Raw genomic sequence first — 16,126 nt, forward strand, 5'->3', positions numbered from 1 at the left:
CCAGTCACACTGAGCTCTCACTGTCCCCGGGGCCGTGTCCTCACAGTGCTGTCTGCTTCCCAGAGTTGTCCCCAGCTCCGCGCCCATCCCCCTCCCTCCCTGTTGACGCTGTTTCTCTGTTGATGTGGCCCAGGTCCGTGTGGGTGGCTTCGGCAGCCAGTTCCCGCTGTGAAGTCACACTTAGCTCGTTGTCAAATTAAACCCTTGAAATCTCAACAGCTGTCATGTGTCTTCCCCACCCCCCACCCCTGTCTCCAGCTGGGCTCCTCTGCCTGGTGCGTGGACTCCTCGGGATGAGGGGATTCGGTAGACAGAGGAGCAACCCCACCAGTCCCCATCCTGCCCCTGGGAAGAGTCTGTGTGCAGGGCCCTATGCACGGCCCTAAGCACCCTCTGGTCTCAGCATCTTCCAGGTGATGATGTCCCTCTTGTCCTTGAGAGGCCCTGAAGGTTGGGGCGTACCTCATTCTTTTGCCCCACACCCCAATCTCGGGCCCACTCTGCCCAGATTTGCCAACACCAGGACAGGCCCAAGGCAGATGCCAGCCCTCCAAATCTAAGCTGAGACGCTACCGCTGCAGGTCCTGGGGACCCCCGTCCTCCTCGGGTCTGGGGGACACACACCTCGGCTGCCAGACAGCACCCCCTCCACGGGCCCAGCATGGTGGGCGCTACCTCCTCCCCAGGGGGCCCTGGGCCAGAGCTAGGCTCCACACCCCCCGGGATCCGGCCTCAGTGCCCCGCCTGGGAAGGCTCCACGTCCTAGAGTCCAGACCGCGGCAGGCCTGGTGGCGCCTGGGCCTGACCGCAGCCTCCAGGGCCAGCCTGGCGGGGCAGAGCCTGTCCGGGCAGACAGAGCCGACCCCGTCCCCGCCCACGGTCGGGCTCACACCTGCCTGGGTGCGGCTGACTCAGGTGCAGACTGGGCAGACGCGCCCTCCACGGCAGGAGCCCGAGGGCCCAGGAGGAGCCAGTGGGCCAGGGTACCCACATCAAAGGCACCAGGCCACCCACGCCCACGCCCGGCTCTGCCAGCCTCCCGGCCCAGGCCCAGCCTGCCTGGCGCAGCCCAGATCAAAGGGCATCGAGTCCACTCTGCGCCTGTGGCCTGTCCCACCTCAGCTTCCTCCAGCTTTTCTTCCCTACCAACCCCAGTCATTGTGCACTACCGAGCACCACTGCATACACTGAGCACCACTGTATACTACTGCAGCACCTCCAGCCACTTGCTGAAGCCCCTGAGACCACAGTCAGCCACATCACCCCGTCATGGTCCCTGGCTCAGGGTGGGGGCTCTGTGCAGGACTGGCCAGCGAGGAGGCCAGCGACCGTGTGGGAGGACTGGAGGGAGGGGACAGGCAGGAGAGGACAGGGAACAGGTAGATCAAAGACTCTCAAGGAAGAGGGCGGAGGCCGCGCAGGCTGGGGGCAAAGGGCCTGGCTGGAGGTCCCCGCCAGCGCCTGCGGAATCCCCGGCCTGTGGCCTCCTCCTGGGGGTCCTCTCCCTCTGCTCTCTTGGCACTGTCACACGAGGGACAAGCCTACAGTGCAGGTCAGCGTGAGGCAGGTGATCGTGACACCCTACCTGGTCACGGAGTGATCCCTGGGCCTGTGTCACCTCCTAGTGCCTGAAAGCCACCGGCTCAGGCAGGGGACACACAGCATGTGGCTTACGGATGGGACTCAAGAAAGGCTGAGTGAACAAGTGGGTGCGGTGGTGGGGACCTGAGGACCCGAGGAGGACGGGGGTCCCCAGGACCTGCTGCGGGAGCGTCTCAGCTTAGATTTGGAGGTCTGGCATCTGCCTTGGGCCTGTCCTGGTGTTGGGGACCGGCAGGGCAGGTGACAGGCAAGGCACGTCCCCTGCACAGCTCATGCAGGATGGGGACCCTCAGGGCTGGGCACCCAGGGACCTGGAGGGGGTCCCCCACGCTGAATCGTGAAAAGGATTTAGGTGTTTATGCCCCAAACGTGCAGGCCACGGGCAGGACAGGGCAGGCCAGGCCGTGGGCAGGATAGGGCAGGGCCAGGCGCCTGGGACCTGCCAGTAGGAGGCCACGAGTATCCCGGCCCCAGTGTCCCCCAGACTGGCACTGCCTGCCTCTCCTCAGGAGACCCGGTCCAGGGCTGCCATCCGCTCCGCCCCCAGGAGTCTGCAAGGGAAATATTGACACAGCCGCCCCCACCCAGCCGGCTGGCGCAGTGCGGCCGATGGCGGGCACTGGCATATGGCTCCCGCCGCCGTGTTGGGGAACAGAGTGACGGCCGCCGCCCACTCACCGTATCTGCTGTTGAACAGGATCTGCACGCACTCCCGCAGCGTGTTGATGTCCTCCGTCTCCCTGATGAAGGCGTCCCACTTCTCTATCAGAACCCAGGGGGCACCGTCAGGGAGCGGCCCCCAGGAGCCCCGACTCCCTGCTGCCCGGGCCTCCCGGCTGGGCCTGCACCCCACAACAGCGGTGACCTGTCCATGGCCCAGGCGGGCTTCCTCCTCCAGAGCCACCTTCCCACACCATCCCGCGACACCCATCCAGGTGCTCAGAGGGCCTCCCACAGCACACGGGCTCCCCACGGGCTCCCTCCTGTCCCCCCATATGCCCTGCGTGCTGTGCAGCTCAGGCCTGGCCAGCCTGGCCTTTCCTGCCCTGGGCATGCGGGTGGTTGGGAGGGTCTCCCTGAGGAAACTTGTCTCCCCCAAGTGCTTGGGTTGAACCCGGGGCACTTGACCACTGAGCTACTCCCCAGCCTCTTGTTTTTCATTCTGAGACCAGGGTCTCGCTAAGTTGCTGAGGCTGGCCTCAAACTTGCGATTCTCCTGCCTTAGCCTCCCAAGTTGCTAGAATTCCAGGTGTGCACTACCGTGTCTGGCTCCTGGCGAACTTTCAGACACTGACATCACTCCCATGTTGTACACGGGAAGACTGGAGCTGAGAACCCTGCGAGAGACCCTTGTGAGGTCCCCTGTGTGCCCCTGACCTGCCTCCCACCACGCTCCTCCACCTGGACAGCCAACCTCCTGCTCTTCCGGGCCTGAACCTTGTTTGGGGGTAGGGTGGTCCCAGGGGACTGGGTTTTCTTAAAGAGCCCCTCAGCAGAGCTGAAGACCCTCTGAGCAAACCTGCTGAGGTTGGTGTAACCACAGCTCTCCTGCTCTCGGTCCCTCTGTGTGGTTCTTACAAAGGAAGACAAGGGTACAGGTTCAAGGGGGTTTCATACCCAGCTCCAGCTGTGGCCTCGGGCCTGGGGTAACAGCCTCGCCTGACTAGGAGACCTCAGAACAGTGGTCTGTGACCACGAACCAAGGCCAGTCCAGGACCAGGGGTCCCACGTCATCCAGTACCAGAATCTACTATCCAAATGCCACAAGAGCAAATGTGGAAGGTCACCTAGAGATTTTCTGCTTTTGTTTATTTATCTTACAGAATGTAACCCAGGCTTGGAGCATGCGCGGCGAGAGCTCTCCCTCTGAGCCACACACCCTGGCCCTGCATTTCTATTTTATTTTTCTTTCTAAATACTCCTTCTTGCAAGAGGTGGAGTGTGACCCTTCTCTGAGTGTTGGCTGGACCAAATTTCAGGTTCTCATGATAGGATGTGGGGAAAGTGACAGCAATTTCTGAGGCAAGGACATGCCTTCCCCACTCTCTCGGGTCACTGACTTGGGGAACCGGCTGCCATGTGGGAAGGAAGCTCAAGCAGTCCTGGAGACCAGCCCACATGGGGAGGAGCCAAGGCCTGCTGTCCACAGCCATGGGAGCAGCCTGGGCAGGGAGCCTCCAGCCCCAGTCAAGGCTTCGGATGAGACGGCAGCCCCGGCTGACATTGTAAATGCAGCATTGAAGACCCTGAGCCAGAACCACCTGTCAAACCCGCTGCTCCTGAACTCCTGACCCACAGAGACTGTGAGCAACCCGTGCTCCTTGAGCTACATCTTGGGGCACTTTGTTACGCAGCACAGGTTACTGTTACACCTGATGCCAACTCGGCCTCTAGGGCAGAGCTGTTCCTCCTTCTCCCACAGAGACCTAGTGGGCACGTTTCTATTTCAGCCATACTGTCCACCAAACGCCCGCTCTGCCCCGGTGCCACCACGGGCACTGCCCTACCTGACTTGTCATGGACGATGGAGAAGAGAATGCGCTTGGAGGCGTGGACGTTCTGGATGAGAGGCCCTCCAGGCCCCGGGGGCTTCTGTCCTGGACAAGGGAGAGAAGGTACAGGTTCAAGGGGGTCATACCCAGCTCCGGCTGTGGCCTCGGGCCTGGGGTAACAGCCTTGCCTGACTGGGAGACCCCAGAACAGTGGTCTGTGACCGCAAACCAAGGCCAATCCAGGACCAGGGGTCCCACATCATCCTGTACCAGAATGTACTATCCAAATGCCACAAGAGCAAATGTGGAAGGTCACCTTGTCCAGGCGGGGACGGTCAGGTGTGAGCCACCCTCTGTTCAGCCCACACGCCTGGGGAGGGCTCTGTCTTTTGCTCTCCTTCCCTTAATAGTAATATCACTAAAAGCTCCTACTATGTGCTTCACACTTGAGCACTGGCACCCCTCGCAGACTCAGTCAGCCAGCCCCTCCCAGAGCGGCAATTCGGCCCTGAGGACCATCCTGAGACCTGCCTTTTTCTTTTTGCAGTGCTAAGGATGGAGCCCAGGGCCTCACCATGGCAGGGGACTCGCGACCCGGCGGCACCCCAGCTCAGGAAGGCGGCACCCCAGCTCAGGAAGCCGCACTTCCAACCAGGTCTATGTAGAGCTGCTGGAGCCGCAGCCCTGTCACTCAACCATGGCAACCTCCCTGCCCAGCGCTGACACTAAGTTACAAGTGGAAAATTCCACACCTAGCCTCATGGCACAGGTCCAGCTCACAGAGCAGGTAAGCGGAGAGTGTTGTTTAAAGCCGGGCACATCTGGGATCCCAGCAATTTGGAGGCGGAGGCAGGAGGATTGCAAGTTAGAGGCCAGCCTCAGCAACTTAGAAAGGCCCTACAACTTAGTGAGGTTCTATCTCAAAATAAAAAGGGCTGGGGATGTGGCTCAGAGGAAGAGCACCCATGGGTTCGACCCCTGGTACCAAAAAACAAAGTACAAGATGACACTTGGACTATGCATAAGGTATGGATGGAAGAGAAAAGAATTTCATGTTTAGATAACCCCAAAATACCTCATTATGCATATGCAAATGTTCCAAAACCAGGGGGAAAATCTGAAACTTCTGCTTTGTTCTGGCCCTAAGAATTCTGGAGAAGGGCTACAATATGTACAAGCACCCCATTGTATAGGTGAGGAAACTGAGGCTCAGACCTACACAGCCACTGGGCAGAAGAGCCTGGGTAGGAACCCAAGTCTTCCTCCTGTTCTCCCCAGGGCCCTGACCAGGCTAGGTATGCACTAGGTGCTCATTAAATGTTCAGACTCCTCGAGGAGTCCCCTCAGTCATCACCTGGTGTCAGGGGGTTGAGCAGAGGCCCAGGTCCCGCTGGCTCTCAGCCCAGACACACCTCCTACCAGCCGTGGGCGGGGCCTGAGCTGGCCGCCTGAGACAATGACCCACTGTGTGACCCACGTGTGCGACCCGTGTCCCACCCCGACCTGCAGGTCCCAGCAGCAGTGTTACCACAGCAGTCGGAGAAGTCCTGGGCTCCGGGGGCCTTGGGCTCAGGCCCGGGCCGGCCCAGGCCCAGGTCGCCGGGGGCCAGCGGGCAGGAGGGCGGTTCCTGCTTGAGCTCGCGGAGGGTGTGCACTGGGAGCGCCGTGGTGTACAGGAAGCTGGCCACGGAGGAGGAGGTGGCCGTGGGGGGCATGTCCTGGGGGGCGGCCTTGGGGACCTGGCCGTGCAGGCTGCAGTCCCGAGACCCCCTGGGCAGCAGGGAGATGCCGTTCAGCTCCACCAGGGCCTTCGAGTCCCGCCCGCCATCCTCGAGGGGCCTGGGTGAGGCAGAGGATGCAGGGCATTCATACACTGTCCTTGTCCTGTTCTGTCCCTCGACAGCCCCCTGCACCCTGGACCCTGGGCAGCTAGGAGCAGCCCCTGTTCTGTGGGTGGGGCTGCAGGCCAGGGCTGGGGGGCGCCCAGAGCCACACCACTGGGCCCCAGGAGCCTGTGGCCGGCTCCGGGCCTCTGGGCTCCAGGCTCCTGGTCACGGCGGCAGCTGGCTGCTTCCTTCCTGTGCTTGGGAACGGTGCGGGTGACGGCTCTCGGGTACAAGGTGAAGCCCCACCTGCCTCCCAGCCTGAGCCACCCCGTCTCCCAGGAGGTCCTAATGACCAACTCTGACCCCAGCCCATCCTCACATATGAGGCCCCACCTCCACTGCTGCGCACTCTGTCCCTGACGCCGGGACACCACCGGGGCAGCCCTTCTCCTGTCACTGCAACACAAGTCCCCTGGGAAGTCTCCCCCGGCCCAGGCCCTGGCTGTGGTCCTGCTCTGAGCCTGGCCTTCAGCCTCAGCTCAGGGGGCTTTCACAACCGGGTCCTGGGCCTCTCCAGCCCCGCCCCTGGCGGTCAGTGGCCTCAGGCCTGCGCCCAGGCTGTGCCCTGCTCACCTCTTGAGCTTGAAGCGGATGCGGTGGCTGTGCTCCAGGATGGCCATCAGGGCCTCGGGGTCGTACTCTGCCGGCCTCCGGAAGGCCAGGCCCTCAGGCAGGCCCTGCACGGCCAGCAGCCCTGGCTCCCTGAGCAGCCTCTCGTAGGGCAAGGGCACCACACTGGCCCTGCCCAGGGCCTCACCTGTCAGGGAGAGAGCAGGAGGGTCAGCAGGGGGCCGCCAGGCTGGGACCAGGAGATCCACAGGGGGCCGCCAGGCTGGGACCAGGAGATCTACACAGGACCCCCACAGGCCCCCGGCTGCAGACCCAGCTCAGGACACCCTAAGGGGCTGAGGCCAGGGCCCCGCTGTCTGCACCCAAGGGCGGGCGCCCTGGTGGGGAGCCACCTGTTCCCGGGACAGCTTCTCCCCTGCACTCAACCCTGGGATGGGGGCTATAGGCAGGACTTGGGGCAGGGCCAGGGCAAGAGGTGAGAGAGAAGGGAGGGCAGGGACGAAGAAGGGACTGGCACGCCAGAGGGCCCAGGATGAAGGGAGAGGATGAGAGAAAGCAAGACACAGAGAGGGAAAGAAGGGGGGACTCGGCCACGTGTGGTGGGGCACGCCTGCATCCCAGCTACTCAGGAGGCTGAGGCAGGAGGATCGCAAGTTTTGAGGCCAGCCTCAGCAACTTAGCAAGATGCTATCTGAAAATGTAAAATAAAAGGGCTGGGATGTGGCTCACGGTAAAGGGCCCCGGGCTCTGTCCCTGGCACACACGCCCACAAGGAGGGGACCCAGGAAAAGGGAGGAGAGCAAGAAGAAACAGACTTGGAAGAGGGGCATGGGAAAGGAAGAGGGACTGAGAGGGAGGAAGGGCTGGGGACAGAGGGCCCAAGGCTTAGGGACACCTTTGGTCACCCCTATACCACTGTCCCTACCCAGAGCCAGAAAGAGGTCTGCACCCTTCAGCCACCTGACCCTCGAGGTAAGCAAGGGGGGCTGAGGCTGGATGGGCAGGGGTGCAGCAGGGCTTGGCATGTCCCTGTGGCTGGCAAAGGTGACCAGAGCGCCCCAGTCAGTGTGCGTGACAAGCCCTCCACCCAGGGCCTCTGGGGCCCTAGGTCCCCTGGCCTTCTCCTCATCTCAAACCAGTGGGTTTCCTCAGGTCTGTTCCAGAACCCAGAGCTGCCTACAGAACAGATAAAAAGGTTCCTAATGGACAAGGTGGGGTCCTCAGGGACAGGCCCAAGGTCATCCAGGGAGTGTAAAGATCACTGCTGAGGCCCAGAGACTTCCTGTAACCTGACACTCCCCAAGAGAGGCCAAGCCAGGCCTCCTCCCCACCTCCACAGGACAGGGTTCATTCAGTCATTCAACAAACGCTCTGAGCCCCTGCGGTGCTGGGCCCTGAACTCCCAGGCTGGGGACAGCTAGAAGGGCAAGCACCACCCTGGTGAGGGGACAGTGGGTGCCAGAGAGGCCCTATCCCAGGAGGAGAGGGCTTCCTGAGGCCAGGCCTCAGAGAGTGACACAGGAGTCCCCCAGACAGGGATGGGGAAGGCAGTGGCCCATGACACAGTAGTGCCAGGGCGTGCTGGGGACAGGAGGGGCTCTGCAATGTGGCTCAGGACACTGGTGTAGCCGAGCATGGAGACAGGGCTGTGGGAGGGGATGGGAGAGCCGCGGTGGGCCCCTAGACATCAGCCCCAAGCCAGGGAGCACTTCAGACCAGACTGTGCTGAGGACCCCCAACACCGGGGTCATTTCCAGGGTAGAGTGGCAGTGGCCTGAGTGACAGTGGAGACGGGTGGCAGCTCAGGAAAGGGGCGGGCAGGACACCAAGCCCTGGGTGCGGAGCTGGGGTAGCCAGGGGCCCCCACCCCCCAGGCCCAGGTGCGAGGAGAGGGTCTCACTATAGAGGACGTCGAACACCTCCTCCACCATCTTCCGCAGCAGGTACACGTCGGAGCCACGCTCCAGGGAGGACCGTGGGGTGCCCCGGCAGCCCCCCTCGCCCCGCTGCACCTTCTTGGGGTGCTCGCCTTCCGGGTCCTTCCACAGGGGTCCTCCTGTGGGACAGAGCATGAGGTCACGGTAAGCCCATGGCCCCAGATCAACCTCAGGCTGGGACCTGGCTCCGCACGGTGCCCCAGACCTGCCCGGCCACCTGGAGGGCCGGCCCAGCTGTGGCCTCCTCCCTGGCCACCCCCACCTCACCGTGTGACCTCAGCAAGTCCCTTCCCTCTGAGTCTGAGTGCTGGACACTCACGGGGGCTCCATGGCACCCATTCCGCCCACTCCACTGTCCTCTGACCCTAACACACTCCACCTTAGCAACCTGGCCCCCCATTTCCTACTGGCCAGAGGTGGAGAGGACAGAGACCCGTCAGGGGGCCATCAGCCGGCAAAGAGGCAGGTTCCTGCCGGGCTGAGCCTGGGAGCGTGACCGGATCCTGGGGAATGTGCCAGAGCCACACCAGCAGGGGACAGGGAGGGTCCCGCAGCCCCCAGCTCACGCCTGCTCCCCTCAGGACCGAGTCCCCTGGGCTATAAATAATGGCTCCCCCGGCTCCGGGAGGTCAGGTGCACCTTCCCGGCCCCAGCCTGGGCCCCAGCCCCACGGGATGGCCACCTGGGGCCCTGGAGGCCCGCCGCACCTCAGCCCAGCACCCACCCTGACCTCGGGAAGGCCCGGGCTCTAGGCTGAGCAGGACAGAGGCGCTGGCAGGGCAAGCCCCCCAATGGTGTGCCCAGCCGGTGGTGCCCAGGGCCCACACGCTGGCCCCGGGAGCAGCCCTGGTGATCGGAAATGCTCAGGACAGTGGCCCCACAGCTGGAGCCACGGGAGGACAACGTGCAGGCGCTGTTCTGAGTGCTGGCCACAGCAACCGCTCAGCCCCGGGCCCCCTCACAGACGAGCAGCTCGAGGCCCACAGGGCCCCGGATGAGCATCCTTCACCATGGGGCAGCGGAGTCGTAAAGTTGGGGTTCACCCAGTTTGAAATCCATGCAAATACACGACACACTTGGGGGAGGGACCCGTGTCTGGCCCAGGTTTCACCCTGCCCCATGCACGGCCTCCGGTGGGTGTCCTGGTCTTGGGCTTGTGACCCTGACCTGTCACCGGCAGGTGAGGAATTTCCCACCATGACACGTGATACTCAAAAGCTGCAGGTTTCGGAGCCTCTGCGGCGAGTTCTGAACCACAGGTGCTTTCCCTGCACCAGGCGGCTTGGGGCCAGTGGCCAGGCCACCCACTCAGGCCTGGGCGCCTGGACCTTCACCAGACCCCGGGGCTGAGCCGCGTGGCCCACGGCTGCTGGCCTCCTGGCTGGACTGGGCCCCCCTCATCCTACAGGGTCCCTCCCTGCAGGTCCCAGGCCCGGGTCACCATCAAGGTGAAGCTGACCTCCTCAGGAGGAGGAGGCACCAGCACCTGGACAGGGAGTCAGGGCTCGGGGTGCAGGTGCAGGGCAGGACCACCGTGCAGGGTAGGAGGCGAGGGGCGCACGGGGTGCGGGTGTGGGCGCGGGCGCACGGGGAAGGAGGACGGAATATGACTCTGAGGCTAGGACACGTCTGCCAGGCAGGGGGAGGCGCCAGGATCTTCCAGAGGGGCAGCAGCAGGGCCCAAGGCAGAGGAGAGAGGACACCTGGGACCGGGGTCCACAGGGGCCGCAGAGGCCAGGCCTGGGCCGAGGGGCATGGGAAGGCACGGGGGCTGCAGAAGCCCCCTCTGCTCGGGGCCCTCGCTCACAGAAGGAGAGCTGGTCCTTTGGAGGGGACCTGGGCCCTGGGTGCCAGCTGTGCACGTGCCTGATTTTCAAGGTTGCATCAGGATGGGCGGGGCCCGGGGCCCACTGACCTGCAGACAGGGCCACAGACGTGGCCGCAGACAGGGCCACACCGTCTCACCACACGTGGGGGGACGGGGGCATGTGCTCTCCAGGCCTCGACCCTTCTCTGTGAGCTGAGGGGACGTTCTGGAGCCTCCTGGGCACCTAGCACACCCTGGCCACTGAGGGCCACCCCTGCCGAGCATGTCCCAGTGGGCAGCATGTGGCCCTGTCCCCATGAGCCCCCAGGAGGGAGCTGAGATGATTTTGGCTCTAATAGTGACAGTGCCCACCGCAGGGCGGAGGACGGGACAGACAGCTCACTGGGAGGGGCTAGTGGCACACGTGTCCACCCATCTCAGCTGGACAAGGGCCCTTGGCCCAGACTCAGGGACACGCGGCTGAGAGGACCTGGGTGAAAACACCAGGCTCGGTGTCCTCACCTGAAAGTGGGCAGATGGCAGTGGCTCAGTCACGCTCACGCAGCCAGCCACTGGGGACAAGGGCCACTGGACAGGCTGCCGGATGTCAGGCCAACTCCACGCGGGGCGAGCAGACCCGGGGAGGGCTGGGGGGGGACGCGGTACTCACGGCAGAACCTGAGGAAGTCGGCCTGCAGCTCCTTGCGGGCGCTGAGGAACACCCGGCCCTTCTCGGTGCCCACCACGAAGGCGCTCTCGTCGTGCACGGCCACACAGGCCACCTCGGCGTTCAGCTTGGACAGCGCTGAGCACTGCGGGTGGGGCGGGGGCACAGGAGTCTGCTCAGGCTTCAGGGACCCAGCGCAGGGGAGAGGCCGCCCCTCCACCATCCTCCGTCTTTGAATCCACAGTGGGGACAAGTGACAGGTCCCCGGAGACTGGCCACAGGGCCGGGAGAAGAGATGTGCCTTCTCCTCCTCCCTCTGAAGTCCTCCTAGATCTAGAGGGGCCTCTTGCCTCAGCCCCAGGGGACCTGGGCTTCCATGTTGGCACACGGGGGAGGACACAGCCCACTGGGCTCTGCTGGCCCATGTACAGAGCTGGGGACAGAAGCCCACACCTAGAGCTTGAATGAAGACCAGGGGCGGGAAGGAAGCCATCTCTAGACTGGGCCACCTCTGCGGGTCCACCGGCCCCAGAGTTAAGCTGGTAGCTCCTTGGCACAGAGGGTCCCTACAGTCAGATACCAGCATCTCAACAGGAAAACCCTGTCTATAAACCTGTGGTATGCAGTTGGCGCCTGATAAATGCTGCTTTTTCTCTTCCTGTGACTCCAGGCTGTATTCTGCCCTCTCTGAGCTTCAACTTCATCATCCTAAGACCCAGGGGTACAGCTAAGGGATGCCAGAGAGACCTCTTTAACACTTGCCAGCTCCTGGCACAGAAGCTTCTCCCAGGAAAAGGACATTATTCCGTCCTAAACCTCCAGAAGAGACTGTGGCTCATCCCGGGGACGGGACATGAATGGCAAGAAGTGACCTAGGAGGACAAGGGCATGAGGCCCAGGCACCAGCATTCATTCCAAGGCTATGGACTTGATCTGGCTGGACCCTGTGCCCGCGCTGAGGCAGGACGGCGCTCAGGGGCACAGGCGCCGGGTGGGCAGGGTGGGCGCTCACCATGGAGTCCAGGGCCGACACCAGGCTGGTGATGATCTCGTCTTTGCGGGCGAAGGCAGAGCTCCAGCGGTCAGGCCCGCAGCCGTTGGCGGGGAGGTCACAGCGCTTCCCCAGCAAGGCCATGGTCACCTGGAGGAGGAGGGGAGAGACAGGATGGTGGGCACCAGGCCCTGGGGGAGGGCAGGCAGGGCGGCCACCACCCCAACCCCCGGACCCCTAAGGCCGCCTCGACTTCCAGCTGCAGCAGACCAAGGCCTTGCGTGCCTCAGGAATCTGAGCCCTGGACAGCGGCTCACGCACAGGCGTGCACAGTGCAGGCCCAGGACATCACTGGGAGGGGCGTCTCATGGCACCACCAGCCCTGGGCCAAGCCCAGTACCATGCCTGCTCTGCCAGATAAGCCCAAATCCCACTGTTCCATGTGTACACAGCTCTGGCCACGGCCTTGCCCCTGCTCACACACCCTCCATGGCTCCCTACTGCCCCTGAGAGCTCAACTCCTGGTGTTCTGGCTTCCTGGCCAGCACCCCCCCACAGCTTAGGCTGCAGGTCTCTCTGTCCCTAAATACACCAGTGTCCTTCCCCCTAAATACACCAGTGTCCTTCCAAGCTGCCTTCGCAGGTTTGGGTCCCCTGGCCTCAGTCTAACGAAGGCGGGGACTGCCCCACTGCCAGCCTATCTGGCTGGGTGCCCTCGCTGGCCTCTCTGTAGCAAGCCACATGCCCTCAGGACAAGGCTACTGCCCCTGCCTCTGGGCCTCCATCTACTCAGGGCGTAGGCAGGCAGGGCAGGGCAGAGGCCCCTCTACCAGCCGGGGGGCAGGACTTTGTCCTGTCATTACGGGGCTCCTGGAGGCAGAGGTGCGTGTCCCCATCCTGGTGCCTTCAGACCAGGGGAGGCCTCCCCCACCAGCTGGGCCTCCCCCCGCTCTGCTCTCCCTTTCCTGACCCCGGGAATCAGATGGAGGCCCCACCAGCTGCCCAGGGCAGCTCCTGCCCTGTCCCCAAGGCAAGTGGAAGAGAGCACAGCGGTGACCCAGGGTTTCCCTCCCTGGCCTCAGCCCAGGGCTATGCCTGCTCCCTGGCTGGGGGTCAGTGGCCAGTTCAGGGCAGTGGGCAGGGGACAGGCCTGGAAGGCCCAGGGGTGTGACTCCTGGATACAAGTGGGCAGGCAGGGCACAGCAGGCTGGAGGTCCTCACGTCCTGCTGCCTAGGGAAACAGGCCACCACGGTCCCTCTGGACGATAAGCTCGGCAAGGGCAAAACCAGGTCTGCCTACCCTAGGGCCACCTCAATGCCCCCGTATGTGACAGGCCAAGGTGAATGGTCCCAACCCAGACTGGGAAGCCAGACAGCAGCAGGTGTCAGAGGCCATCGCACACAAGGGGGTAAGCAGTGACACCCCAGTGACAGAAACATCCCGAGGATCTAACTGGGCTTGCAGCGGAGCCGGGCTCCGGCCTCAGCTCTGGTTCAGATCAGCCCTTTGGCTGGGGCTGAAGACTGACCTCGGCAACCGGCCAGCCTGGCATTTGGTCAAAACATGTATTGGAGCCGGATGTGGAGGCACACCCCTTAATCCCAGCAGCTCGGGAGGCCGAGGCAGGAGGATCACCAGTTCAAGGCCAGCCTCAGCAACTTAGCGAGGCCCTAAGCAACTCAGTGAGACCCTGTCTCTAAATAAAATAGAAAAAAGGGCTGGGGATGTGGCTCAGTGGTTAAGCACCCCTGGGTTGAAACCTCGGCACCAAAATAATAATAATAATTATTATTATAATTACTATTATTGGGGCTGGGGTTGTGGCTCAGTGGTAGAGCGCTCGCCTCGCACTTGTGAGACCCTGGGTTCAACCCTCAGCACCACATAAACATAAATAAGTGAAATAAAGGTATTGTGTCCAACTACAACTAAAAATTAATATTTTTTAAAAATCACTATTATTATTATAACACACACGCGCACGCATGCACGCACGCTCTGCTTCTGAATGTTTGCAGACGATGTTTCATCTTAGAACTTGGGGATCTGGGGAATGAAGGGGTGCTGACGGCTGACAGGCTGTAGGTGACAGAAGCCCACAGATGACTTGTGCTAATGGGCCAGGAGGCGGGCCCCAGCCATCTCCTGGGCCAATCTGTGGCATGATGTCCCCCCAGGGGTCTGCTGTGTACACAACCCCTGGGACCCTCATGGAGGCAGCGGGCACAGCTGGGAGCTGCCGGCCCTGCTGCTGTCCCCCGCCGCTCAGCGTTCCCTGCCCAGCCTCTGAGCGCCGCTTCCTGCTGCCAAGGCCCAAATCGAATCAGGCCGAGCAGCAGCCCAGACACTGGCCCTGGCCTCCCTCAGCCTCCGGTTGCCCAGACTGCACCGGCTCCTTCTGGCAAAGCCCTAATCCACTTAGAAAGGAACCGGGAGGGAGCAGGAAGGGGGCTGGGCTGGGGCCACCGAGTCCACACCCGCCAGCCGAGTCCACACCCGCCAGCCGGGCACTCGGAGCCCGGGGTGCAGCCGAGCGGGGGCAGCGGGGGGCCCACTCCAGACGCCTGGGCGGCTGGAGCTGGCAGGTAGGCGGGAGGGAGCCCAAGAGACCCGGGCCAGGCACTGGACCACACCTTCTCCCTCTGCCATTCACCGTGCAGAGGACAGGGGACCATGGGGACAGCAAGCACCAGTCAACGGTGAGGCCAGAGGGAAGGTCCCCGGGAGATGGTGCAGTCACAGAAGGAGATCAGAGCAGAGTCAGAAGAGGCTCCAGAACACGCGGTGGCCACTGGCTCCTGACAGGGCACAAGTGGTCAGCGCACACTCGGGGCCCAGGGTCACCGCTCAGGCGGGACGCAGGGCAACATCCTGACCCCTTTCTTCCTGCCTCCTATCACGACCCTGCTAGCTCAGCCCCAAAAGTACCCCAGTCTATCCACCTCCGGCCATGTCCAGTCCTGGCCACCAGCCCCGCGTGTGCAGTGGCCTCCCCTCTTGCTGGTGGGGTCTCCTCCCCAGCCAGGGAGCCTCGCTATAGGTCCCCCACGTTCCTCCCTTGCCCAGACGCTCCTTGTCCCTGCACAAGGACCCAATGGGACACTCCCCTGTGCACAGTGGGCCTGGGGGCACAGCCCTCTGCCTCTCCCTTCTGCCCAGGCCCAAGCCTGTCCAGGTCTAGGGCCTCCCCCGCCGTGGCCAGCTAGGCAGAGGCCGGCCCCTTACCACCCACCCCTCCTGGGACCCTCGACAGAACATGCTGCCATCTGAAGCCACAGCCCATGCGCTTCCTGCCCGGTGTCCCCACAGGAACGTGGGCTCCCCAAGGCCACAGACTGTGTCCGTCCTGCAGGCCGCAGCCTGGCCTGGGTGTCCCCAGGCAGGCAGGGCCTGGCCACCCGTGGGAGCCTGCACCTCGGGAGGCGCGGCCTCTCTGGCGGAGCGGTTTGATGGAGAACGGAGGCTGCGGGGTGCCAGGGCTCTGGGTGGCCCCTCCAGCACACAGTGACCTGGCCATGCTCCAGGTGCTGCCCCAGGACCTGCAGCGCCTGCATCACCTGGCCGCTGGTCTGGGGAGCGTCCTTGCTACAGCACCCTGTTTTAGAGATGAGAGGGGACTCTCCCCAGGCCCCAGCAGCAGACAGTGGGGACACATCCTGTCTGCCTCAAAGTCTGAGGCAGGAGGCCTGTGCTCCCATAATGACCAGCAGAGACCAGAGGGCCACGTGCAGAGCTGACCAGGGTGACCAACTGGCCCTCAGTTGCCCAGGAACAGCCAGGACTTAGCAGAGAGTTCTGTGTCCTCAGTCTCTGGACAGTTGATCACCAGGCCCCGGCCTTGACACAGGACCAACAGGGCCAGGCGCCCACACACCTCCCTCAGCGGCAAAGAACATGGACAGACAGGGACAGGGAGGACGTGTGTCCATCCTTTGGGTCCAAAACCATGAACTTGCTTCCTAAGGTGAGAGCCGGGCCTGGGCTGCGCAGGCAGGGGGACACGGAGCATGGGAGCAGGCAGGGCCCCTGCACCTGGGGAGATGGGGAGAGGACGCCGCAACTCGGGGCTCAGGCCTGAGTGCGAAGCCCCAAGGGCAGAGCCGGGCAGGTGGATGGAAGTCACCATAAGGTGCTAAGTCCCAGCTGAATCCCGGCTGTGAAGCGGCCCATGAC

General features: G+C 63.2%; 1 protein-coding gene across 4 annotated transcripts in view; it reads right to left on the reverse strand.

Moving 5' to 3' along the window:
* Window positions 1–16,126, reverse strand: part of Gtf2ird1 (GTF2I repeat domain containing 1) — an 80,493-nt gene that overhangs the window by 37,152 nt on the left and 27,215 nt on the right. For all 4 annotated transcript variants that reach the window (XM_071605402.1, XM_027948541.2, XM_071605401.1 and 1 more), the window contains exons 2-8: window positions 11,974–12,102; window positions 10,965–11,106; window positions 8,451–8,606; window positions 6,554–6,737; window positions 5,623–5,933; window positions 4,110–4,199; window positions 2,281–2,364 (exon numbers count right to left, since the gene is read on the reverse strand). In XM_071605402.1, coding sequence (XP_071461503.1) covers window positions 2,281–2,364; window positions 4,110–4,199; window positions 5,623–5,933; window positions 6,554–6,737; window positions 8,451–8,606; window positions 10,965–11,106; window positions 11,974–12,096 — 1,090 coding nt within the window. In that variant the 5' untranslated portion in view covers window positions 12,097–12,102. The remainder of the gene's footprint in view (window positions 1–2,280; window positions 2,365–4,109; window positions 4,200–5,622; window positions 5,934–6,553; window positions 6,738–8,450; window positions 8,607–10,964; window positions 11,107–11,973; window positions 12,103–16,126) is intronic.

Source organism: Marmota flaviventris, chromosome 19 (assembly GCF_047511675.1).
Source record: "Marmota flaviventris isolate mMarFla1 chromosome 19, mMarFla1.hap1, whole genome shotgun sequence".
NCBI classification, from domain to species: Eukaryota; Metazoa; Chordata; class Mammalia; order Rodentia; family Sciuridae; genus Marmota; species Marmota flaviventris.